This window comes from Paramormyrops kingsleyae, chromosome 12, assembly GCF_048594095.1.
Source record: "Paramormyrops kingsleyae isolate MSU_618 chromosome 12, PKINGS_0.4, whole genome shotgun sequence".
Lineage (NCBI taxonomy): Eukaryota > Metazoa > Chordata > Actinopteri > Osteoglossiformes > Mormyridae > Paramormyrops > Paramormyrops kingsleyae.
The window spans coordinates 31,506,302-31,531,482 of record NC_132808.1 but is presented as its reverse complement, the minus strand read 5'-3'; the positions used below and the strand labels follow the sequence as shown (position 1 = coordinate 31,531,482).

Here is a 25,181-nt window from a genome sequence, read left to right as displayed (position 1 = left end):
AAAAGTGCTAATATACTTAATGTTTTCTATCATATTTTCAATGAACCCGTTTTTAGTTAAGCTGCCCATTTTTAGTTAGCCTTTAGCTAACCCAGAATATATAACAACACTTCTAGTCTTTTGTCTTGCATGAAGTATTTTTTGCTTGAAAAGACATAAGGCACATTTAAACACACATGCAGCCACCAGATTCCGGGATAATGTGTGCATCCGGCGAAAACACTGAAGCGTATTTGCACTGTGCTATATGATGTCCCCTGAGATCTTTCCGATCTCACGGCGGTCCTGTGATGTCTGGGTGACCTGCTTCACTGTGTCTTCCACCTCTGCCGTCATGTGGGTACACAGGCTCAGGACCTGCGGCAGGCTAAGCTGGGAAAAACACAGAGAAATCACAGTGCTGAGTAAAGGGGTACGCACTGTGGAAATAGTCTGCAACAACTTGGCTAGTAAATCGGCAACTTTTATATTCTATATTGTATTAATCTTGGAGTAACACATATGTCCTGTGATGGACTGGCATCCCATCCAGCGTGTATTCCTGCCTTGTGCCCCCTGTTCACCAGGAGAGGGTCTTGCCACGCACCTCTACTAATGGTGTACTCACACTAATCACTGCATGCCCAAGCACCTTTGACCCCCAGTGTAGTCCGTTTGATTAGTGAGATTATTCCGTACCATTCCTGAGCACAGTGTGCTCAACTGTGCCTGGGCCTACTTGAAGAGGTGGACCAAGGCACGGTTCAGTTGGATGGTACACATCTAGTGTGATAAATACCGTGTCCGAGCACCAGACACAGATATGACGTCATTGATGCAACTGGTCCATGCATGCGCACATTTACACTATACTGAACTGGATCCGGAAGGAACGAATTGGGTAGGTTGTACAGATGAGGTAGTACATGATGGAAAACGGCTTACTTTGGTGTGCGCCAGAGGTTTACAGCAACGTTTGCTGTAAATTTGGGCCGACGAGTTTCTAGCAACAACTGAATGCAACACGAAAACCTCTGAGGTTTGTGTTAAAATATGGGACGACCTTTATACGTGCAGCGCGGTAAATTGAAAATCGCCGTGTCGCACATTCCAAAAACGTATTAGATGGCTGTGCATCCTCGTGCCCAAAAACGACTCAAAATAAGCCGCAAAATAAGAACCTCAATCATCACTCCATTGTGCTGCGCGACAGCGCTTTCCTTCCTGTCTTTACTTTGACACAAAAAAGTCACAGGGTGACGGCAAAAGCGAGCTTGGGTCCGGATCTTTCCGCGCAGTTTGAGCAGGGTGTGGGATCAGGGACAGTCAGGCTCGGGTAGCCCATTATAGCGTCCCCTCCTGAGCTGGGGGTTGCACAGCTGGTGTACCAGTACGTTCCTGCATGTGCTAAATAAAAATCTTCAGTCCTGACACTTGATTACCACCCCAAGCCCTTTGGCTGTGTGTGGTGGTGGGGGGGGGGGGGGGGCGTTTGCATGCTCTCCCCATGTCTGCGTGGGTCTTTTCCAGGTGCTTTGGTTTCCGAAGATGCAGGTTGGTGTCTTTAAATTGCATGTGAGTGTACTTGTGTGTTTGTGTCTAACCTGCAGTGGACAGTCATCCAACCGAGACTGCTTCCTAGAATTGGCTCCTTCTTTGCACCAAGATGGCGGCGCACACAAGTGCAGAAGCCTGAAAACGTCTAACGTGTGACTAGTATACCTTACTGTTGCTGTTTGCCTGTCTTGGACTTATTGAGTCAGTAACGTTGCTTGTTGTACTCAGCAATTCAGTGACGATTAAGTCTTCTAATCTAATCTTAAGCTGGCTGTGACCCGGCACTGATCAGTGGTTCTTGAAGGTGGGTGGTTTGCGCCATATCTGGAAAAGTGTAAAGTGTATCACATGCACTGAGACATTTACGGCTTATTGTGCGAAAGCTGACAGCTTCACCCCTAATCTAACGTCAGTGACTGGTTTTAAATTATATCAGTGAACTCCTCCGGTTTCCTCCCACAGGTAAGACAAATTGGGTGAGTCTGATTTGTGCGTGTGTTTGATTCTGTGTGCAGTTTACTGCTGTCCACTGCGGGATGAATGCTGTTTTACCCACTACATCCCCTTTACTGTACTTACACTCTGTGAAGCTCAAATGGGTTGCCCTGAAGAAAGCCCATATATGGTACAGAGCAGGACAGAATCTCACCCCCACACCCCAACGGCACCTCCCCACCCCCACACTTTTCCTGCCCCAACACTCAGCTGCACCAAATTGGTCACACAAAGAATTTATCAGAGGCTCAGTTAATGTGAACTGACTTAGGCAACGTTCACACTGCAGGGCTTAATGCTCAATTCTGATTTCCTGCTCAGATCGGATTTTTTGTTTGCTTGTTCACATTACTCTTTTTAATGTGGGCAATATCAGATTTCATTGTGAACGGTTCACTATACTGAACTGGCCCACGTGCGCACAAAACAACCAAGACCCAATGACGTGCATGCGCAAAAACAGACCCCACTTTATTGATTCGAAAACTGCCCAGTTATGATATGAACCTTCTAGTTTTGCCTGAACAGATTTATCTCCCCAAATACTTATTAAATCCAGCACCTCACTGTCCCTCCACTGGCCAGCTTCTGTGCTCTCCTCCATGTTTGGCACTCTGACGGAGACATATGGTGACTTCCGCCTGCGCAGAATTGTGATGAATGTTGATCGAGAGTGACGTAAAAGTGGCATGAATTCCGATTTTGCTATTCAGACTGAGGTCGCATTGCAAAAAAATCAGACCTGTATCCGATTTATAACCACATACTGAAGTGGCCCAAATAGGAACTGAAAAAATCGGATTCCATGTGACTTGTGCTGTTCACACTGTCATGAAAAAATGTGATCTGAGTCACATATGAGCAAAAAATCGGATTTAGGCCACATTTGTCCTGCAGTGTGAACGTAGCCTTACTGTCTTAACATTTAACCTGCATAGAAGGAATAGGTGAATGTATTACAACATGAAGTGGGTTTAACGATTATTTATTTAATGATTATTATTTTAGAGAACAAGAAAACAATTACTCATTACAACCTATATCTGTTTATATATGTGGTTCTATAGTAGTAGGACATTAATTTGAAGTGACTGTGATTTCGCACCTACAGAGTTGTGATTTCATTTCCTGTATGGTCACTATATATATATATATATATTAGGTTTATATTACCTTGTGGGGACCAAATGTCCCCCACAATTGAATAGAAACCTGTTTTTTCGACGTTGTGGGTACCATTTTTTGGGTATCCCCACAAAGATCTGTGAATGCAATCAAAAAACTAAAAATGCCTGGAAGTCTCATTTTGTTTGGTTACTTATGTTTAAGGTTAGGGCTGGGTAGGGGTTAGGGTTGCCATGTTGGGATTATGGTTTTTCCCATAGAAATGAATGGAATGGACAAAAATATGAGTGTGTGTGTGTGTGTGTGTGTGTGTGCGTGCGTGCGGGCGGGCCTTTCAATTTCTATCTTGTCTCTGCTGTCATAGACTTCAGTTCAATTAAAAAAACTTTATTTGTCCCTGAGGGGCAATTAAGACACACAGGGCAGTTGGACACAGTGACGTAAAGTACAACAGTCATTACAGTGTTTAGAAGTTTATGTGCAAAATTGCAGTCAGTCAGGTAGATGGGAACTGAATAAATAGGTAAAAGGGAGGGATTGTTAGTGGGCATGGGGGGGGGGGGGGTGGTCAAGTGCAGAATGAATGACGGGTTCCAGTTTAGGGAGGCGGGGGGGAAGGGAAGTCTGTGAGTTGAGGAGTTGAACGGCCCTGGGAACAAAGGTCGCTCTCCTCCTCTGTGTCCTGCAGCCGGGACAGCGGAGCCGTCGTCCTGAGGAGAGCCACTCAAACTCCGGGTACAGACCATGGGAGGGATCCCGCAGAATCCTGCACGCTGCTCTTAGAGTTTGCTGCTCCCACAGGGATGAAAGTGCTCTGACCGGGAGTCCGATGATCTTAGAGCAGACTTTCACTGTGTTGGCAGGCGGGTCCTGTGCTGCAGGCTAGTGGAATGATACCAGCAGATGATGGAGAAACAGAGGACACCCTCAATGAAGGAGTAGTAGAAGGTTCTGAGCATGACCTAGTTGACCCCAGAGTTGTTGAGCTTCCTTAGGAGATATTGCCACTGCTGACATCTCCTTAGAATGTCCTCGGTGTTGGAGGCAAACTGTAGGGTGAAGTCGAAGATAGTGCCCAGATATTCGTACTCCTCCATCACCTCCTCTGTCTGCCTGTGGATTATGCTGACAGATCCTGTCGCCAGCTCCCTCTGTTTATTAGAGAAGGTCACCGCCATGTCCTTGGTCTTCTCCACGTTTAGCTCCAGGGAGGCACTGTCACATCACTGCACAAACTCACTGAGCACTGAGCTGTGGTGATGTGAGGAGCCGGAGAGCAGAGACAGGAGGACTGTGTCATCCGCGTACTTCACTAGATGACAGTCTGGGTGGGAGGACCTGCAGTCATTGGTGTACAGGATGAATAGAAGAGGTGACAGGATGCAGCCTTGGGGGGAGCCAGTGGAGGTGATGGAGAGGTCAGAGAAGGTGTCCATGTCTTTGAGACGGAAGGTGTTGTCAGTCTCAAACCTAGAGAAGAAGGAGTTGAGGTCCCCCTGCCAGGCCCCTTGCAGTCCCATGTGTTTATGGAAACATCTATTACAGAAATTGCCTGAATATCAAATTTCCATCCATCTTCCAACCTCTAATCCTGACCAGGGCCACAAGTTATAGCAGATTGTTTGTTTTTTCTAAATTTTATTTACATTGATTCATGAAAAAAAATGGCATGCGAAAACATTTCTCACCCTGCATCTGAAGCCATTAAAGGTAAGGCTGTGAAGTATGAAAACCTTAACAGGTGTTCTGGCACCAAGTTGGTGGAATGAACTCCCCCTAGACGTCCGAACAGCTGAGTCACTGAATGTCTTCAAAAGACGACTTAAAACTCACCTTTTCCAGAAATACCTGAATTAGCACTTCTGGCATTATACTCAGTTTTTTCCTTTTTAAAAAAAAAAAAAAAACGCACTTTCCCAACAGAGTATTAGATCGATGGTATTCATAGCCTTGGTTTTATTGAGCTAGTATCGGGAAAAATTCATTGTAGAGTCTTAAAGCACTTATGTAAGTCGCTCTGGCTAAAGGCGTCTGCCAAATGCTGTAAATGTAAATGTTAACAGCTTGATCAAGGACCCTCAGGTGTGATGTAAAAGTAAACAGTCCATAAGTCTTCCATCAACAGGATACGCTGTTTCTTATCACCTGAAACGGTTATCCCAAAGTGGCTGACATTGTATATTCTTTGCGGTTTTGATTCACTAAATCTTCTCACGACCCTCCCGTCTAGGTGGGGAACCTCTTCGGCACGCACCGATCCACCGTCATAACTTTTTACAACGGTGCCTTCGATTCCTCCTCCGGCATATTGCTCATCGTTAAGGTAGCTCTCCTGCATCCGAACAGAAAGTCACATGCCGACAAAGACCGGCTGCTATTGGTCGCAATAGTGCACGCTGCGTGTCATGTGACACTTGCTCCGTCCTGCAATTGCAGGTGAAGCTCTCACGCCAAACTGTCGGTGCCGATGACCTCTTTGCTCACCTCAGGTGGTGTACGAACGAGGGATCACTCTGCAAGCCTCCATGCTCTTCCTCGCAAGCTGTAGTGTCATTCATCTTCTCCGCACGCTGTTCCTCATGCCAAGGGGTCACATTCCCCACCCCCTCCCGGAAGGTTACACCTATGGGTAAGAGCGTGCATTTTGGCCATGCTCATCTCTGGGCCATGTAAGCGTTCCTCCTTCCATAAACCGCTGTCTGCTCTGTGCTGCACAGGCTTGGCTGTGGCCGGTCCAGGGCTTATAGTGTGTCAGTAGCAGGGAAGCCTGATTACAAGGGAGCCATGTCGGATGATGAGAACACAGACAACCTGCCCACTCAAACGACAGAACCAACCACAACTCCCAATAAGGAGAAAGGTGAGATGACCCCGTATGACATTGATGCCATCTCTTCGAAAAATAGGCTTTTGGGGGATCTAGTCACTCATATGACCCTTTTCCACTGCCAACAAGAACCGAGCTGTACCCGAGCCTTACCGTGAACTGCCAGTTTTCCATTGTCAAGTATGCGAGCCACACCCAAGCCAAAACCAATTGGTGACCAAACTGAGCACATTGTGTCACTGCCATCTGATTGGTCAAAATGACCTCCACATGGATTATCTGAAGGAAACGGGGAATATTCTATATATTATTCATTATTAGTAGTAATGGATATTTAACGCATATTTACGTGAGTGAATGCTAATTACTTAAGTGTGTGATGCAAACCCAGCACGGCATAGGAAATTAGAAAAATGAAGACACAGTAAATCATGATGTACACCGCTTCAACAGTAAATAAGCACCTCTTTGGTTTTACATCACTGTCACTCTCCAAACTCAGCTATGCCTTTACCGAGCCGACTGCTGCAGTGGAAAACCAAAGCAAGTCAGAATCACACTGTAACTACTCGCTTTTCACAGTATGACTTGGATACGAGTCAGTTCCTTTATGCCAGTGGAAAAACGCTAATAGTCTATTTAGTGTAAATGTATCCAGTCTGACAGTTAAGCATTCACTATTTATTACAGATTATTGTTTTTAAAGAAGTCAGTTTTTCATGTGTTAGGTAATGGGTTGGATTTTGGAAATCAGGAGCCAGTTGCTTCAGATCTGATGTGTCTTGGTTCTCCAGTGGCCAATGTCAGGAGCTGCATCCTGTCCTGGTTCTTCATGCTGCACCTGGGCTGGCTGTCCATCATGCAGTTGCGACACTATCTCTTCATCGGGACACTAAACCCCATGTTGAATCGGCTCACTGGAGGGGATCCCACCCTGGGTAACTATCCGCACACGCACACGCCGCCGACCGATCGGCCACGTTCCTTAGTAGCCGGAGCCTGTTAACGCCTCTGTTCTCCCACCCCGGCCCGCAGTGAGCAAGTATACCAACGCCTTCGCATTCACCCAGCTGTGCGGGATTCTCTGTGCTCCCTGGAACGGCCTCATCATGGACAGGCACAAGGGGAAGCCCCGCGCTCCAGGTAGGGTGGTGAGGCCCCACTGGTCCCTAGTCAGCCTGCACCCTGTGCTCTGGCGCCCCCTGGAGTCAGAATCTCAACTTGGCCTCTACACCTCCCAGGAGAAACGGAGCAGGAGGCCGACGTGCGATCTGCCGCACTCTCCCTGTTCATCACCGCCATGCAGTGCCTGCTCTTCTCCCTGTGTGCCGCCCTGCCCGTCCTTCCCCTCCAGTACCTCACCTTCGTCCTCCAAGTCATCAACCGCTCCTTCCTGTACGGCGGCAACGCCGCCTTTATCAGCATCGCGTGAGTGGGATCGGCATTGGGGGGGGGGGGGTGGTGGTGGACCTCTTTGGTCACTGATTGGTGTTCAGCGGGCAGAGGACCATATTCAGCCAATCACAGCCCACTTCCTGCCTGGACCCAACCTGGCACTTGTGCCTTTTAAGGGGAAAAAAAGAATATAGGCATTCTGACAAACTCTGTCACACTTCTCTCGCATGAACACCAGTGTGCTGTAAACTCATGCTGTCAGAATGTAACAGAGGCGAAGAAAACATTCTATGAATGACGGAGAGAAGCCCCAGCCCGACCTTCACGGGCTCCTAAGCAGGAGGGCTGTTATGGCTAACACCCACCTCCTCTCCCACGGACCTCCTTCAAAGCGGGAGAGCCTAGCAAGCAGATAGGAGGACGAAGGGGTCGGGCGGGGTGTACTGAGTCTGCTTTCACTGTGCATTTTCCCAGTGTTCCCTTCTCCATACCTGCAGGTTTCCTTCCTCCCACTTCGGGAAGCTGTATGGCCTGATCTTGGCACTGTCTGCACTGGTGTCACTGCTGCAGTATCCATTCTTCGCCCTGGTCCAAGGCCCCCTGAAAGGAGACCCCCTATATGTGAGTACAGTGTCTCCATGGATACACTGTAGGATTACAGGGTCACCATGTCCGCTGCAGTGTCGCATGTTGCACACATGCTGCAGGGATCTGTGCCGCATGCACGGACATGTACACACAGATGCACACGCTCACACACTAAGGCCTCTCATTGTGTTCAGACCAACTGGGGTTTTAACTGAATCTTACTTACCAGCAGGAAGTCTAGAGATTCTAGACTTAACAAATAATATTTATTGTTATACAATACAGTACTATGCAAAACACTTAGGCCATCAAAGAGAATGATTAAAGTTAGCACGTGTATATTTGTGCAAGTGTATATTTGCTTGGAAAAAGAACAATTTAACATTATAACGATTAACAGTAACACGGTAAAAACGAACAATAATTTCTTCTCTTGCCCAGAAAGTCACTCGGCACGTTTACACGCATAGCTACGGTTGTAGCTCGATTACGCCGTTTAATCGGACTGCTGTCCTTGTCCCAGTATACGTGTACGGGAGGGGAATCGATTTATTGACCGAAGTATGTCCGACTCGCTACAATAGGTGGCAATATGGCTCCTTTCAGCTCGTTAGGTTGACCTATTATGTCACAGACGTAAAAAATAATAACATTAATAATAATGGATGCGTGGACAAATGAAGTGACACAAGCGTTAACTGCGATCTGGTCGGAAGAACAGATACAACAAGGTCAGGATGCAAAACAAGATGTAAATGTAATACACTATGACAACATGATATTGGTCATGTGATTTTCTAATAAATATTGGGGTATTTATTAAACAAAAAAAGTAGTTCATAAATTTCTCACAAACCTGTCTAGGATTGATTTAAACAGCAAGGATGTAAATGATTATGATTGTCTGAGAACGCATGCAGTGCTCATGCAAAAGCAGCGGAGGTAAACTTTAAACTAATTCTTAAATATATGCTAGATAATCTTGAAAAGGAATAATCATTAAAATTGTAAAACTTGCTAGGTTTTTTTTCCTATGACAGAGTACGAAAAGTACGGTACCTGGTGCGCTGGGAATATACCCTTAAGGGACAAGTTGAGTGGTGAATTATACAGCTTTACAGCGCTGTACATTTGGTACATGTTGTACATTTGGTACATGTTGTACATTTGGTACATGCTGTACATTTGGTACGTGCTGTACATTTGGTACGTGCTGTACATTTGGTACATGCTGTACATCCTCTGCTATGCTCCAAGCTTCTTCTGTATACCGTGTACTGGCTTCTTCTGCTACTTCCAGGTCAGGGGGGACTGTGGATTATGTGCAGAGGCCAGTTTGAGTCCGATTGAATGTTTACATGCAGGAGTCACATTATCTGGGTGTCTTAGACTGACTCTGAGAAATTTGATGTAGTTCATTTTCAGTCGGACTAACATCTTTTTACCTGTACTTTAAACGTACGACTAACACGATAATTCGATTTCCTTAGTGTGCATGTAAACCTACTGACTGATACCTTGCTAGATGCCCAGAATAACACGGCTTCGGTTCCCAAACCTCTGCTCAGGGGCACCTCAGCCTTTACAGGTATTAGATAAAATTCCACCACCAAAATATACATGATTGTATTGCATGGTTACTGCAAATCCTGGGCTGACTTTAGGAGAAGTTCTGAAATGGCTAAGATGACATCCATCGACAGACACAGTATCATAGTTTTGCACCGACATGTAGATCATTTAAATATTATTTTCTTTGACTGCCACAGATGTTTGATACAGTTCTGTACATAAGGTAAGATCTATAGGATCTTTAGGACACAGACCACATGGCTTGGTGGTATTGGACAGCCATAGTGACAGAGAGTCTGGTGATGATGTCACTGAGAGTGGCCGAAGAGGCCTTGATCCTGCACCCTCGTTGCACTTAACCTGAATTCAGCAAAAAAATCCAGCTGTATTACTAGACATCCTTTCAGTTTTTATTAATAATATAGCTACTTCAAAATTATACAGAACATTTCTGAGCTGTTTTTTTTTCCTATTTCTTTTCTGGTCTTTTGTCCACATCTGTACATCTCCTCTGAGTGCCTGATTCATGATCCCGTTTTTGGATAGCCAGCATCCATGTTGACGCGTGCTTCGTCACACCCCGCCAGAGACTCTGATCGGGGCCGACTCTGGCTATTGGTAGAATAGACAGTTCACCCCAGGCCCCTGAATTAGCCGCGTTGTGGAGAAAGTACGTGTATCATCAGTATGCTTGGTCAGGGGGTCTTTGAAGTACGACTTTGCCCTGGGCTCCTGAGAAGGTCCAGCGAGCCCTAACTCCTGTATACCACCTTCTCTTGTGTCTCCCACCTCACAGCTGAACGTGGCCTTGACTGTTCTCACCACGCTGGCTTTCATCCACCCGCTGTACGTGTTCATCCACTGCCGCCGGGCAGCCGCTCGGAGAAGGACGTCGGCACAGTGAATCGCTGCCCCGACGGATCCAGGAAGGAGAAGCACTCCCACCGGATAGAGAACGTCTGACTCACTCACCCTGCATTTCCAGCGAAGCGACGGATGGGAGTCACCACCAAACCGTGGGATCTTTTCCGTTTGTGTCCGACACACAAACGCGCTTTTTAGGAAAGTATTTATGGGCTGGTGCCAAAATATACTGATTAATTTATCCTTTGGAGGAAGGAGGCATTACTATTACTAATACGCATATGATTGGATGAGAGCACTGCGTATGTATACATATATAACCAAAGGCATTTGTTATACGCTTTTTTATAGGAGGGAACTTAAAAAATGTTTTTGTCATCATTCAAAAAAATGTGAAGAACTGTTGTTATTGAAAATAAATGAATTTGTTATAGAATTTTAAAGTTGTGGGAATAAGTTTGTGAATTCATTGGAATCACCAGGATGTTTTCACAAATAGTCATTAAAATATGACCTAGTGCCTTTATCTTTGTTCATTTACATTTTGTCCAGACTACCTTAAATCCGACAAGTCATCTGGCCAAACAAGGAGTCCAGCTTTGTGATTCAGGCCACAGGTCTTTGTCTAAGGTCTAAGTCACAGTGATAAATAATGACGGCATTAACCAACAAACAAGAGACACATTTTATATTTATCTTTATCTGTCTTTATGTGTTGACAAAATAAGTCACATGTTCACATAGTGTCAGAGCTATCTTAATAATCGAAGATTCATATGTATTGAAGATTATTGGAAAAATATGGTTGCTTTATTTATATCATTCCAAATATCATTGCATGTCATCCAATTATTTTTAAAATGTGAGAGTTCGGACAATTAAGTGAATCAGTGTCATTTTTTTGTCATGCCTCCATATTGTTAAGTTCCTGTATGACTCCACTGACAAGTTTTGACGCTGCTCAGATTAAAAGGATCCTTCCCACGTCCTGTGCGATTGAATTGTGTTTTGTCTGTCACTCTCCAAGACTGGACCAATCACAACCGAGACTGTCTAGAGTTACTCAACAGACTACGTGCCTCCAGACTTTGTGTAACTGATTGCCAGTATCATTTTGTTGTATTATAAAACCAACAAAACTAAGAGAATAAAACAGGACACATCAATTTCTGACAATAATAAAATTAACCATGTAACAGTACGCATATTTCCCGCTCAGCATTACTTAGGATGAAACTAAGAGCATTTGTGTACATCAGTACGAGTTTTCACTTTGTTTGGAATAGCAGAGGCTTTTGCCCTGTGCTAAGAGCTCCAGGCCCATCAAGACCATGACCAAGTAGTTAGAAGATGGATGAATGAAAAAGGTGAAGACAAACGATCAGTTTTTGCTGATTTCCAATGGCCTTTGACTGGCACGAAGTAAGCACTTATTAAGGACGTGTTCTGTGAATCGTATTAGATTTTCCCTTCTTCTGCAGTACTGCCAGGGACACCACCTGTACACAGTCTCATTAGCTTTCTCAGCAGCACCATGCAAAACCATTTACTGCCACCTAGTGTTCTGGAAGGTTCAATGGTGGTCAGCACTATGTAATTCTCCCCCTAAAAAATAAATTCAGCTGGACATAATTTGCTTTCTAATAGGAAGAATTATTCACATGAAAGTATGTATTTATTAAACTTTGTTCTTAAAGAACGATTCTTTAAGAATAATAATATTAACAATAATATTCTCATTAAATAATATATGTATAAAAACTGTATTCTGTCCCTCACCTTGCTAAATCATGCTAATAAAGACATAATTCAGAAGCACAATACACTTCTTCTATAGGGATGCTTCTCATAATGTAATTCCCACCATCATTTTTTTAACTTAATCATAATTTTGAATTCCACCCCCAGTCTCTCTCCCTCTCTCCGGTGTAGTTCAGTGGCACGGCTGCGCTCAAGCCAGCCTGCGTCATCTCTGATCAAAATCTGACTGTCATTATTTAAAAATAAAGAAACTAATGAATGAACTGGTGAAAATAGAGAAAGGGGGGAGTTGGGGAGAGGGTGGGGAGGGGAATAATTAAATTAATAAGTGACAAGGAATGAGGTAACGCATATTCCAGCTATTTCTGTCATGTCTCTACCATGGGAGAAAGAGAGGGCACAGCGTAGTATGTGTGAACGCTCTCTGACGTGAACCTGCCGCACTACACACTCACACGGTGACACACACAGACACACACAGACACACACACTCACAGACGCACACAGACACACACAGACGCACACACACACACAAACAGACACACACACGCACACACACACACACACAGACACACACACACACACACACACAAACACACACACACACACACACACAGACACACACACACAGACACGCACACACACACAGACACACACACACGCCTCGCCACATACAGAAGGCGGAGAGCACAAACTCTGCTTTTTTGCATGATATACGTGGCGCATGGCGGTTGTGTGTGGGAGGGGGCGCTGGAGGGGGCGCTGGAGGGGGCGTGGGGAGTCGATTTTTAAGTTCTCTTGGGACGTAGAGAATGAAAACGAGAGGGTGTTGCAAGAATGTGTGTGGTGCCGAACAGTTGGGAAGCATTACAAAAACATCGTTACAACTGGTTATCTGTTTTGAAGATAGCATTGCAGCTGAATGGCGTGAACTTATGACCGAAACGTCGCTGATTAAAGCCTCGGCAGGGATCCTACTGTACAATTGTAGGCTACTTTGGATGAAACATTAATTAAGGGTCTTTCAAACATAGGCAGAACTTGGCCTAGAGGGAGGTATGCAAGCTAACCTTTGACTGTAATATTCTGTATAATACCATTGTACTGATTTACAAACTGGTATAAAAGCTGGAACAAGACAAAATTAAAAGTAGGGAATTATGAAAATAACCATGACAACACAAGATGGCAGAACCAAAAAGTGGCTGTCGGAACTGAGGGGAGAACAATGAAGCCCACTGCACCATATTTAGATTTCCGCTCTCCTTCCACCACAGCTATTCCCTGCCATTCTCTACAAGTCGGCATGATCTCACGTCTCCCTATAACACACATGTGACGAATCTGGTTTGGGGGCGCGATGGGGAGTGCCGAGTCCTTCAGCAAGCACGCTTCCCCGGAGCGGCGAGGAAAATGAGCCTGTCTCTTCACTTCAGCCCACTGACTGATGGATGGGAATGAAGTTCAGCACAGACAGAAGTGGCGGGAAAAAAAAAATGCGATGACTGATCACACCTTGGCGTCGCAAAAAGCGCGGATTAAGAACACGACAGACACAGGAAAGTGTATGAACCCGTCATTCTTGGGCACGGAAGTCAACTGTCGCACATTTTATATAAAAGCAGCACTTACATAAAAGTAATACATTCATGGGTAGATTGACCTTTTTGACTTGAGCTAACAGAAGGAGCCGAATGATATTACCAAACTGGGAATTTTTAATGGTGGGTTTTACAGAGTGGGGTTACAGACTGGAGAGTGACTGATATTTATCCAATTATCCAGTTATTTATCCAACAACAGTGAGCATATTTGAAAACACCTTTAACAATAAGCTATGCATGTATTATCCATGTACAGTATAAAAAGGTGTTTGTGTGTGTGTGTATATATATATATACATATACACACACATATATACAACCGCTGAAGAGACCACAGAACAATTTTTTGTTTCACTCATTTTTCAATGTATGGGTGTGCATCTGTAAATAATATATATTTTTCTGCAAACTGCAGTCTGGTTCTTCCCTGTTTCTCATAATGATGGGCTTCTTCCTGAATCCTGCTTGTAGGAGCCTGATCTGAACTGGAGCCTGATATGAACTGGAGCCTGATCTGAACTGGAGCCTGATATGAACTGTCCTAGCAGTGCACCTCACACCTGCACTTAATGTTTCCCATTCCTTTTGAAGTTCATTTGATGTCATCCTTCGACTCATGAGATTAGATTGTGGCTTCCGCCCTTTACCCGGCTGGTTTCTGGTCGTTCCCAGTGTCTCCTGATTCACCTTATTCTTGTGTCCTGCTGTCTTAGAAATTTTGAACCTGGAAGCATCCTGCTGCTCAGTGTAGCCTCTGCCAGCAGAACCAGGATTAAACCAGGATTTAAAAATGCAGATTTGTTTAAAAATATAGAGCGGTCTCTTAATTTTTTCCACAACTGTATTTATGTCACAGCTTGTTATAGAAAAACACCATTACTGACTCTGGTCTTTTTTTCATGCTGTTACAGTAATTTACCCAACAATTTTCCATTCTTGACAGCTCAGGGACACAGTCTGCTGGGCTTCTGTGTGCCATCACCAAAATCAGCCCAAATTGGGTTCACACGCTGTGTTCAGTGCATTTCGGTGTCCAAAGTTTGATCAGCGCCAAGCCCGCAGCACGTGTGCTTGCGCACAGAACGCTCCGTCTGCCCAGTGCTGCCAGCCGCTCGCATACAGTTGGCTGGGCATGCAGGCGTGGGTCAGCACATGTGTGAAGGACGGTGGTCAGCATGTTCCCGGGTACGGCCCGTGGCATGTGGGACAGAGCCCCCCCCCCCGCCCCGGATGAGCTGTGTTTACACAAGATCAAATGTCAGCGTGCCGCTGAATCAGAGGGCTGATCAGCTAGTGGGGGGAGAGAGAAGAGATGAGAGCGAGAGAGACAGAGATGCCCTGGAAGCGGCTCCCCGATCATTAGCGGTGATGGGCACCGGGCCGCTCGGAGACTGGGTGCTGTGATTCGCCGCCCCAGGGAGCCCACCGCCTCCCCGGTCAGCTGTTTGATCCCACGCCTCGTGTTCCCTCGTCAGCTCCATACCACCCCCTGCACCGCGCTTCACGCCGCACGCCCAAATGTCAGCGTGTAGCTGGCAGCCGCCTACGCAGCCCAAGATGACGCGCTCGGGAACAGGGCGCACACGACGTGCACTCGGTCCCGTAGGAGGGATCGGCACCAGTCATTCATTCATTGTTTTTTTTTTGTTGTTTTTGCTTCATGAATGCCCGCAAAGACTTGCGATTACGCGCTGCTGCTTGGAGCCCGCTGTTTTCACATTGTCGGATGGCACTCCCAACCTTGTGAGCTTAACAGACGGAACCCCCAACAGTGAGAACATTACACATAGAACCCCCAATAGCAAGAACATTACACACAGAACTCCCAACAAGAACATTACACACAGAACACCCAACAAAGAGAACCTTACAAATGGACAACAATGAGAACAGTAAAAACAGAACTCCCCACAATGGGAACTTCAGAAACAGAACGTAGAACAATAGGAACTTAAGAAATGAAACTCACAGCAGCTGGAACTTTAGAATTCTAGAAATGGAACATCCAACAATGGAAATGGAAATGGAACTCCTGACAAGATGAACATTGCACACATAACACCCAACAACAGGAACTTTACAAATTCAACTAACAAAAACAAAAATCAAACAAGAACTTTAAAATGGAACTCTCAACAATATGAACTTCACAAATAACATAGCCAACAATAGAAGCCTATAGGGTGGTGATGTGGTGATGTGGCCAGTGCAATTAGGACAAACACAGAACCTTTAACGTGTCACATGTCAGGACTGAACTCCTGACTCGCCTCCCACTCTCTGTCCCTCTTGGTCATACTCAACTGTACAGTTATTCACTGCAGTAAATCATAAAAATCATACATATTAATGTCTGACATCAGTAGCTACTGTAATGATGCAGGTCATTCACTCATTGTTCGGCAAATGAGACCAACTTAGAACAATCCAACATCAGCAGAGTAGTTTGCGTATTGTTTGATAAATGATTTTGAGCACATTTACAAACAATCATTTCCTATTTACACTAATTCTGATGCAGTAGTTTCCTGAGATAAACAAACAGGAAAAACAAAATACATAATAATTGCGTCTCCTGCGTCTTGTTATAACATATCACAGGAATATTCAAATACAGATCAATAAATCTCTCCCCTTTGTTCTCTGGTGTGTCACGGCGCTTGTTATTTCGTTTTAAGTTCTCTTTCCTATCTCTTATTTGGTATCACTCAAAGACGCCTCAAAAAGAAAATTGCATTTTTTTCAATCGCCCTGGAACACGTATATTGATAGTTTGCGCGTAGCCTCTCAGCTGAATAATAAGTAAATCCCTCCCTCCCCCCACACACACTCCATCCTCCCTCCACCGCTCGCTTCAGCGGTGAATCTCCGCTACCGTCGCTTCCTTCCCCCCCACAGCCCATCCCTCCTTCACACGACCTGACCCGGCTGCTTACGTATGAGAGATTCCGTCTCTGCCCACCATCGTAGGCACTGGCGGGCTCAGCATATAAAGTGGATGCCGCGCGGCAGAGCTGCCACTGAGTTCCCGCCGACTAACCCGACTCGCAAACCAGAGCTGAACCTCAGCGGAGATAGCAGGCAGCTTCTCGACGCCTCAGGCTAACTCGCTTTCGGCTTTGGTTCGGGATGGAGAATCGCTCAGCTGCGCGGAGCCGTCGCTGCTCCAACACCCGCAACTTCAAGAGTGAGTTTTATTATTCTTTCATGATTTTTTCCTCCAGTATCTCTGCAGTACATTTAATGCCAGTTGATACCGTATCTGAATATAACAAACTACTGCTATTTTGAAAACCGGGATTTGAAAAGAATTGCATGCTTTTTGTATTAATTATAAAGCATTTATGAACAGTAGACTGATGTTGGTCCTGCATCCCAGATCGTTGACGTGAACGCAGATTAAGTAGCCTAGTCAAGTTCAAAACTGTCGGACTTTCATATTCCTGTAGCGGCAGCAATGTGATTCGTATTCGTATCCTAAACAAAGATCAGAATTTAGTTAAGGCCACTTAAAATTAATAAATTGTTTTACATGGCCGCCCGCCTCAATTTTTTGGTGCCGCCTCGATTTTTTTTATATTTTTCAAAAAATCCGTTTTTTTCACCTCAAAAACTGTCAGAAATCGTCAATGTGCCAAATCCTGATATCCTGTGCACTGTGAGCAAGTAGTCTCTTGTAGGGTGGTCCAATAATAGTGACCCTCATTGAGGTCAAACAACAGCACTTCTATTGTTTGAAACAATGGAAGTGCTGTTGTTTTGCTATTGTCAGGAGGACGCTTTTATTGGGCCATTCTGTGGCAAGACCATTAAACACTTAGACTAGGCATTTGTTTTGAAGGTTTCTCTTTTCTTGTAATTGTTTGAACTGTTGAGAGTTTAAAATGTTGAGATACTGACAAATTAAAGTTTAATTTTCTAGTTTTAGTACTGTATATCTCTGTTGCCGATCGTCTTTTCGCTAAAAATATAAAATCCCCTACTCACCAATATTTTAGAAGTTTGAGTCATGTAAAACAATTTATTAATTTTAAGTGGCCTAAAATAGTTTGCTGTTGTACGACGCGGTAAAGATAATTTTGTTATCATAGAAACACAAGAAATCTTTATAACATCTGAAACCATCACATGTGAAAATTCGAAGGAAGTGCAAGGGAAAATAGACCTACAGGGGATGGCATTGCTCTGTTTGACATTCGATGATCCTCGTCAGTGTATTTTTGTACAATTTCGTTCACCGTCTACCAAATTAACTGTGCGCCCTCAGTCCATTGTAAGCCATCGGCAGACGCACGGACTTCCATTTCTTTATTTATTTTAAGCACTATTTTCAATAGATCGTTATTGTCTCCTGTTATCCGACCCTACTGGATCGTCTTTTAATTATACATGGGAAGAGAAATGGAGCTCTATCGGTTTTCAAGGGTCTTTTGTACCTTTTCGGGACCCCAAACTTAACGTGCAGTTAAGTTGGCACTTGCTGAATAGACACGCCGTATTACTCTCAGTTTACACCTTTATAAAAGGATTTATACGGAAATCTTTGCAATTCAAGGCAATTTATTTTTAGAAAATGTAACTGATAGAATACCGATAAAATTTGTGTCATTGAACTATCCATCCATCCATCCAGTTAACTAAACCTTGTGTTCTGTAACTTAAATCAGTCACTATATCTTTGTTCCGAGACATAAAATACACCAAAAATTACACTAGAATATCCGCTGAAGTTGAATCAGTGACAGGAAGAAACTGAAGTGTATCTTTGCAAAGATTCAGCACCAGTCAAGTGGACAGCTCTCAGCAGCAAGCTTTGCTGTCACTTCCAAACTGCTTTGTGTGAGTAACGACTCTGTTTCTGTCTGCTCTGCTGCTTTAGGTGGTTTATCCTTATGGCTGGTGACCTGGTTGATCATTGGCAAGCCCAACGTGGCTCTGGGCTGTCCTCGCCTGTGCGTGTGCTACCCTTCACCCATGACTGTCAGCTGTCAGTCCCAGAACTTCACCACGGTGCCAGCTGGTGTTCCGTTTGACTCGCAACGCGTGTTCCTGCAGAACAACCAGATCACCGAGCTGCGTGTGGATTCCTTCGGCTTTGAGACACAGGTGTGCTGCTGTGTTTCGCCTTTAAGGAGCATTTTGCTTCCCGCTCTTAAGATATCTGCATGGTACTAGTGTTAGGATATGATTCCCATATTCCCGCATATGATTCCCATATTTTCCCTCTCCTGTTCCCTGCTGCCACTCACCTTCCATTTTCCTTTTCCCACTGCAACACTTGTAGGTTCTCTGGCTGTATTCCAACAACATTTCTTGGATCGAGCCTGGAGCCTTCAGTGAATTGAGAGAGTTAGAAGAGCTGGACCTGGGAGACAACCCGAATCTGCGGCAGCTGGATGGGGGCGTCTTTCGGGGGCTGGAGAAACTGCAGAGCCTGCACATGCATCGCTGCGGGCTGGCAATTCTCCCCCATGACCTCTTCCACAAGCTCTACAGCCTGCAGTTCCTCTACTTACAGGAGAACCAGATTCACTTCCTGCCGGACGACCTGTTCTCTGATCTGGTCAACCTCACCCACCTCTTCCTCCATGGCAACCGCATCCGCACGCTGTCCGAGAATGTCTTAAGAGGCCTGGTGAACCTGGATCGCTTGCTGCTGCACGAAAACCGGATCAAGCAGATCCACCGGAAGGCCTTCCGGGACCTTGGCCGGCTCACCATTCTCTACCTTTTCAACAATTCCATTTCAGAGCTCCCTGGGCAGGTGTTGAGGGACTCCGCCTCCATCCAGTTCCTGAGGCTCAACGGAAACCCCTGGTCGTGCGGCTGCGAGGCCCGTGCCCTCTGGGAGTGGTTCCGCAAATCTCGCGTGTCCACCTCCGAGCTGCTCTGCAGCTCACCTTCGCCTAAACGTGGGTCCGACCTCCGCTTTCTCCGAGAGATGGACTTTGCCCTGTGCCCCCTGCCTGACCCAGGCTCCCTGGCAGGGACCACCACCACCACCTTCAGCACCAAGACTCGCTGGTGGTTCTCCAAGTCCAAGCCTGTCTCCAGCTCCAAGGGCATTTTCAGCAAGAGCTCCGAATTGGTCAAGGCCTTCCCCTTCTCCTCAGGCAAGCCCCTCAACCCATCCACCTCCTCCACATCATTTTCCACAAAGTATGAGATCGGGGAAGAGGAGGCCGCTCTGCCAAAGCTGGATCCGGAGGAGTACTGGGCCAACTACGGAAATGAAGATGCCTCAGTGCGCTGCTTCGAGCTCGAATGTCCGCCCGGCTTCGACTCCCCCGTGTTGCCTTCCTCCTCCCCGTCCTCTTCCTCCTTCTTCCTCTCCCTGCTCTCCCTAGCCATCACCCTGCTCTTCTTTCAGTTCCTCTTTGGTTGATACCATCCCCCTCGATGCTCCCTTTCCCATTTTCGAGAACTTGTTTCTCGAAACCCTCTTTGCCTCTTCTCTCCACTTTCTTTGCAAACCTGTGTCTTGATTCTGCTCAGTTTGGCTCCTAGACCACTGGCGGTCTAACGGGCGCTACACTGATGGAAGGTACGACAGGGCAGCAGGGAGATTACCAACAGCCGCAGGCAGCTGCTTAGACCCGGCGAAGGAGAAGCTAGCGCTACCGGCCGGCATTGTAATAACGGTAATCGAACTTACTTAGAAGCACAACGGTAATGTCGTTAGCTACTAAGCACACTAACACATTTCAACTGTCATGACTACAGCAAATTCCTTTTATGCCTGCTGCTGTTACTGTGACTATTAAAACTACTGTAGTAACATGGCTATTACACCTATGTTATTACACAGCTGTAAGACCTGGTTATATAATTTCAAGCAATGCATTGAAATTTAGGTTATTACAAGCCCCCAACACTGTGGGCATTGATAGTTTTATACAAACTACTTTCTTACTGCTAATATTGACATCTGAGCTCGATGAGCAGCACTTCTCATAGAAGACAGAATCTTATACGATGAGCACCACTTGCTCTATTATCCTCATAATAGGCTCTCATTATAATTAATCGCACACCTCTTGTAAACAGTAAATCAGTAAATGCATGTCTGCTACCATTCAGAAGATTTCTAATATATATAATAATTGGAAATCTGGCAAAAATCCAGGACCTGACATGACGATATAGCCATCAAAACTGCAAATCTGAAATATGCCTAGTTCTGAAAAACGAATACAAATCAACACTGAATTAGATTTCTAAGAAAAGCAAGTCAAGAGGAAAAAAATTACTACGGTAATTATCACGGCAATTAGTTAAAAGATGAGTCTTCGCTTGGAGAAAGGCATGAGGAGAAGAGGAAGGGGAGCGAGATCGTGGCACGGTGACAGGCCAAGGGAGAGTAGGAAGGAGGCGGAGCCAAAGGAAGAGGAACAGGAAGTGCAGAGTAACCCCAAGCTAGTTGAGATGAGTTCTTTCCAGATCTGATTGTTTTGCTACTCACCAGCACTGATATTTTACAATTCATACCATGTAAATACTTTAATATTTTCCTTTGTATATAGCAACACTGTGGATCATAACATATGTAGTTATTCTTAGTAGTGGCTGTTGCCATGGTTATTAACGTATTTTATGTTAAATGTTAGGAGAGATACAATGGGCCAGTTAAGTTACTGGATTGAGGAAGAAAAGGCACGTTTAATCGCCCTTGGATTAAACTTTTTTTTTTTTTAAGTTGAACTAATTCAGACAAGGTTTATTTTCTTTCACGGTATTCACTGTGAGAATTTCAGATACCTTCCAAACTCAGCATAAACTGAAGCACAGAAATCGGCAGCTGATTGAAGGAAAAATGCTTGCAAAACCTCCGCAGAAACACTTTTAGAAAACTGGTTTAATTATTCGCCAGTTAACATTTCCAAAATATGGACTAGCGAAAAGCCACATTTGAGTTTGGTGTATCACCACAACTGTGAAAAAAATGCATATGAAGGTAAACCACTTGATTGGACAGCTACCCACTGTTATTTGACGAGCCATCTGGACTGTCGAATGGACTGACCGCAAACAAATCTCGACTCAGACGGCCCGGGGCTGGGATTCCGGCGCTGCCGACTGACGGATGAGCTCGCTGACGTGCCAGCTGTACTGCGACGCTCCACGGTCTCCTGCCAAAGAGTCTGAAAGCTCTAGATGGCGCGATTCCTCTGTAACACGCCGAGACTCACCAGGACGGCGGTGGACCAGAGGTGGGGCGATTAATGGGTGGCGCTGTGTGAAGCAGTCGCTCCGCTCCTAGCCCCTCACGTTCGCTAGCCGGCTCAGCGGCTCGCGGGTTGCGTCAGGGCTGGTGGGAGTCGGAGTGGGAGTGCTGACGCAATCTGTACCCCCCACCCCCACCGTTTTGTCACATGATTTCCAGCTGGACAGCTCTCTGTTAGAGGATCACTGTAAACACCGGGAGCACAGGGGCACAGAAGCTAAATCCAGATCAGTCGGCCTAATTTACTGTTTTCCCTTCTTTTCAATAGACTGACTGATTAATGCCTTCACCTTTCATGCTGAAATCTGAGTGCAGTCCTTCCTATACTGTTATGATATGGAAATCACATTCCTGTTAAACACTGGCTGTAGGCATTCAGGATAAAATATGTTTTATTTCCCATTAATGAATGTACCCAGAAAGTGAGAAGTTAAGGTGTGGGTCCAGTGGGTCGTTTTGTCTGCTCTCTTGGAAGAGTTCTGTTGTAATGCATATCGGTTGAGTCAGAACTAAATTGCATACGGGTGACGCTGGTGAGATCAATACAGCCCATTCTGGTATTCATACTGAACCTCGAGTGGCCTTCTTCGTGGGGGGCTCAGCACCAGGTGAGGAGTGCACCAGCCCCACCGCCGTTTCTGTGCGCACCTGTGAGTGTCAAGACTGCGTGGCAGTTTGTGACACTCTGCGCAAGAGGACGGACGTCTGTTTTTTTTTTTTCTCTACTGTTGCCTTGAATGTAACTGTTGGTGTGGTGAACTTGGTCTTTGCTATGGATTTTAAAATAAAAAAGCAGAAATCCCTAAATGTCATGTGATACCCTTTTGTACCTCAGACCATAACAATGTGAATAAATATTGGTTTGGTTTTACAAAAGTGACTTGCATGGGCACTAATTTTTAATCGATGAATCTCGTTCAGAAACCCCCATCCAAAAAAGGACAAGCAAAAATAAAAAATGGCCACCATTTCCTGTCATGTAACATCTTACATCAAAGATGCGTCACAAATCACACACTATGATGACATATCATTAGCATTTGCATTTTGTCATGTGATCCACATTGCACGACAAATATAAACAGCCTCGTATTTGTCTTGCATATACACATATCTTACTGACCTTACTGAGATTCATTTAGATCCCTCATCTCAAGGGGTAAGTACATACAATTCAGGTAATTAATAACACTGTGATAAGGTGTCTCTGTGTAGACTCCAAGTACAGAAATACGAATGGATAAATGTATCAGTCATCAAATGTATCAGTCATATACATATATTGCAGTTTATGGTGAGTGGACTGTAGGGTTTGTGGTTTATGGTGAGTGGTCTGTATGGTTTATGGTGAGTGGTCTGTATTGTTTGTGATTTATGGTGAGTGGACTGTATGGTTTGTGGTTTATGGTGAGTGGTCTGTATGGTTTATGGTGAGTGGTCTGTATGACTTTTACAGTTTCTTGTTCATTTTTATTGTGTACTTGTGGAGTAATGACAGTTTTCCTTCACAATAACAGGGAGTAACTTGATGGTGGTTCAGTGGTTCATCGCTGGATTTTCACACCACCAGGGTTCAGTTCTCTCCCATGGCCTCATGTGTGTGGAGTTGGTACGTTCTGCATGTGTTTGTGCTGATATCCACCCACTGTTAGCTGTATCCTGGGTGCCCTGTGATGGACTGGCATCCCATCCGGGGTGTACCCCAGCCCCGTGCCCTGTGATGGACTGGCATCCCGTCCAGAGTGTACCCCAGCCCCGTGCCCTGTGAAGGACTGGCATCCCATCCAGGGTGTACCCCAGCCCCGTGCCCTGTGATGGACTGGCATCCCGTCCAGGGTGTGCCCCAGCCCCGTGCCCTGTGACGGACTGGCATCCCGTCCAGGGTGTACCCCAGCCCCGTGCCCTGTGAAGGACTGGCATCCCGTCCAGGGTGTACCCCAGCCCCGTGCCCTGTGATGGACTGGCATCCCGTCCAGGGTGTACCCCAGCCCCGTGCCCTGTGAAGGACTGGCATCCCGTCCAGAGTGTACCCCAGCCCCGTGCCCTGTGATGGACTGGCATCCCGTCCAGAGTGTACCCCAGCCCCGTGCCCTGTGAAGGACTGGCATCCCATCCAGGGTGTACCCCAGCCCCGTGCCCTGTGATGGACTGGCATCCCGTCCAGGGTGTACCCCAGCCCCGTGCCCTGTGAAGGACTGGCATCCCGTCCAGGGTGTACCCCAGCCCCGTGCCCTGTGAAGGACTGGCATCCCGTCCAGGGTGTACCCCAGCCCCGTGCCCTGTGATGGATTGGCATCCCGTCCAGGGTGTACCCCATCCCCTGATAATAGTTGTACAATATATTAGATACTTGGTTATTTTTTTATTATTTATTAATTAGTCTTTGATTTTGCATAACACTGAACTCATAAGCACTTGGTACATACAACAGCATAGGATAGAGTTTGAAATGGGGGAGGGGGGGGCACACACCATTAAAAGGCAAAGGTCTATTTATAGTGAATGATAATGAATGAATCCTAATTAAATATTGGGACAGGGCTGCCAACTCTCACGCATCTGGAGTGACACTCGCGCTTTCAGACTCTCACGATCATGGAAGGAATCTTACGGCAAATTTATATTATTCAATTATAAACCTAAACTTAGCGGGATCAAAAGCGTTGGGGTAGTTTGCAAAGCTTAAAGACTATTTACAAGTTAATAAAACTGTAACATACATTTAAATGAGTGTGCAAACTTGTCTCAAATTGAAAATCTCACGCCAGTCATCTGGCCAAAGTTGGTGGCACTGTATGGGGAGGAACACAGCTCCTGGGTCCTGCATCACTGGACAAACAGACGGACGGACAGATGATAGATAGATAGATAGATAGATAGATAGATAGATAGATAGATAGATAGATAAATAGATAGATAGATAGATAGATAGATGCTTATTAACCATAAAACATGTTCATTCATGAATTTTGTCAATATTCCTACTTACCCCATTGACCTACATAATAAATAAACAGCAGTTTATTTGGAAAGCACTTTTTCTACAGTGCAAATCACATTTTTGTCCCCAGTCTGAAAAGCAACAAGTTCTGGTCCTCTGGGGAGCTTTTCATAGATATTTTTCAGATTAGAAAATAAGCACATGAATCTGAGAACCCCATGTCAAGGAATTTTGGTATTTATGGAGAAA

At 45.4% G+C, this 25,181-nt stretch overlaps 2 protein-coding genes across 6 annotated transcripts in view; both read left to right on the top strand.

The window, feature by feature from the left end:
• The window catches only part of LOC111834176 (equilibrative nucleobase transporter 1), a 32,136-nt gene extending 20,750 nt beyond the window's left edge, over positions 1 to 11,386 (top strand). For all 5 annotated transcript variants that reach the window (XM_072697959.1, XM_072697958.1, XM_023793194.2 and 2 more), the window contains 8 exons: positions 5,387 to 5,479; positions 5,646 to 5,785; positions 5,874 to 6,016; positions 6,778 to 6,921; positions 7,019 to 7,126; positions 7,225 to 7,411; positions 7,876 to 7,999; positions 10,335 to 11,386. In XM_072697959.1, coding sequence (XP_072554060.1) covers positions 5,387 to 5,479; positions 5,646 to 5,785; positions 5,874 to 6,016; positions 6,778 to 6,921; positions 7,019 to 7,126; positions 7,225 to 7,411; positions 7,876 to 7,999; positions 10,335 to 10,442 — 1,047 coding nt within the window. In that variant the 3' untranslated portion in view covers positions 10,443 to 11,386. The remainder of the gene's footprint in view (positions 1 to 5,386; positions 5,480 to 5,645; positions 5,786 to 5,873; positions 6,017 to 6,777; positions 6,922 to 7,018; positions 7,127 to 7,224; positions 7,412 to 7,875; positions 8,000 to 10,334) is intronic.
• A 5,216-nt stretch (positions 11,387 to 16,602) lies between these two features.
• LOC111834174 (reticulon-4 receptor-like 2) lies at positions 16,603 to 22,867 on the top strand. Its single transcript, XM_072697957.1, has 3 exons — positions 16,603 to 16,954; positions 18,647 to 18,873; positions 19,052 to 22,867. Exons 1-3 carry the CDS (start codon positions 16,897 to 16,899, stop codon positions 20,150 to 20,152), a joined length of 1,386 nt encoding a protein of 461 aa, XP_072554058.1. The 5' UTR covers positions 16,603 to 16,896; the 3' UTR covers positions 20,153 to 22,867.
• The last annotated feature ends 2,314 nt before the right edge of the window (positions 22,868 to 25,181 follow it).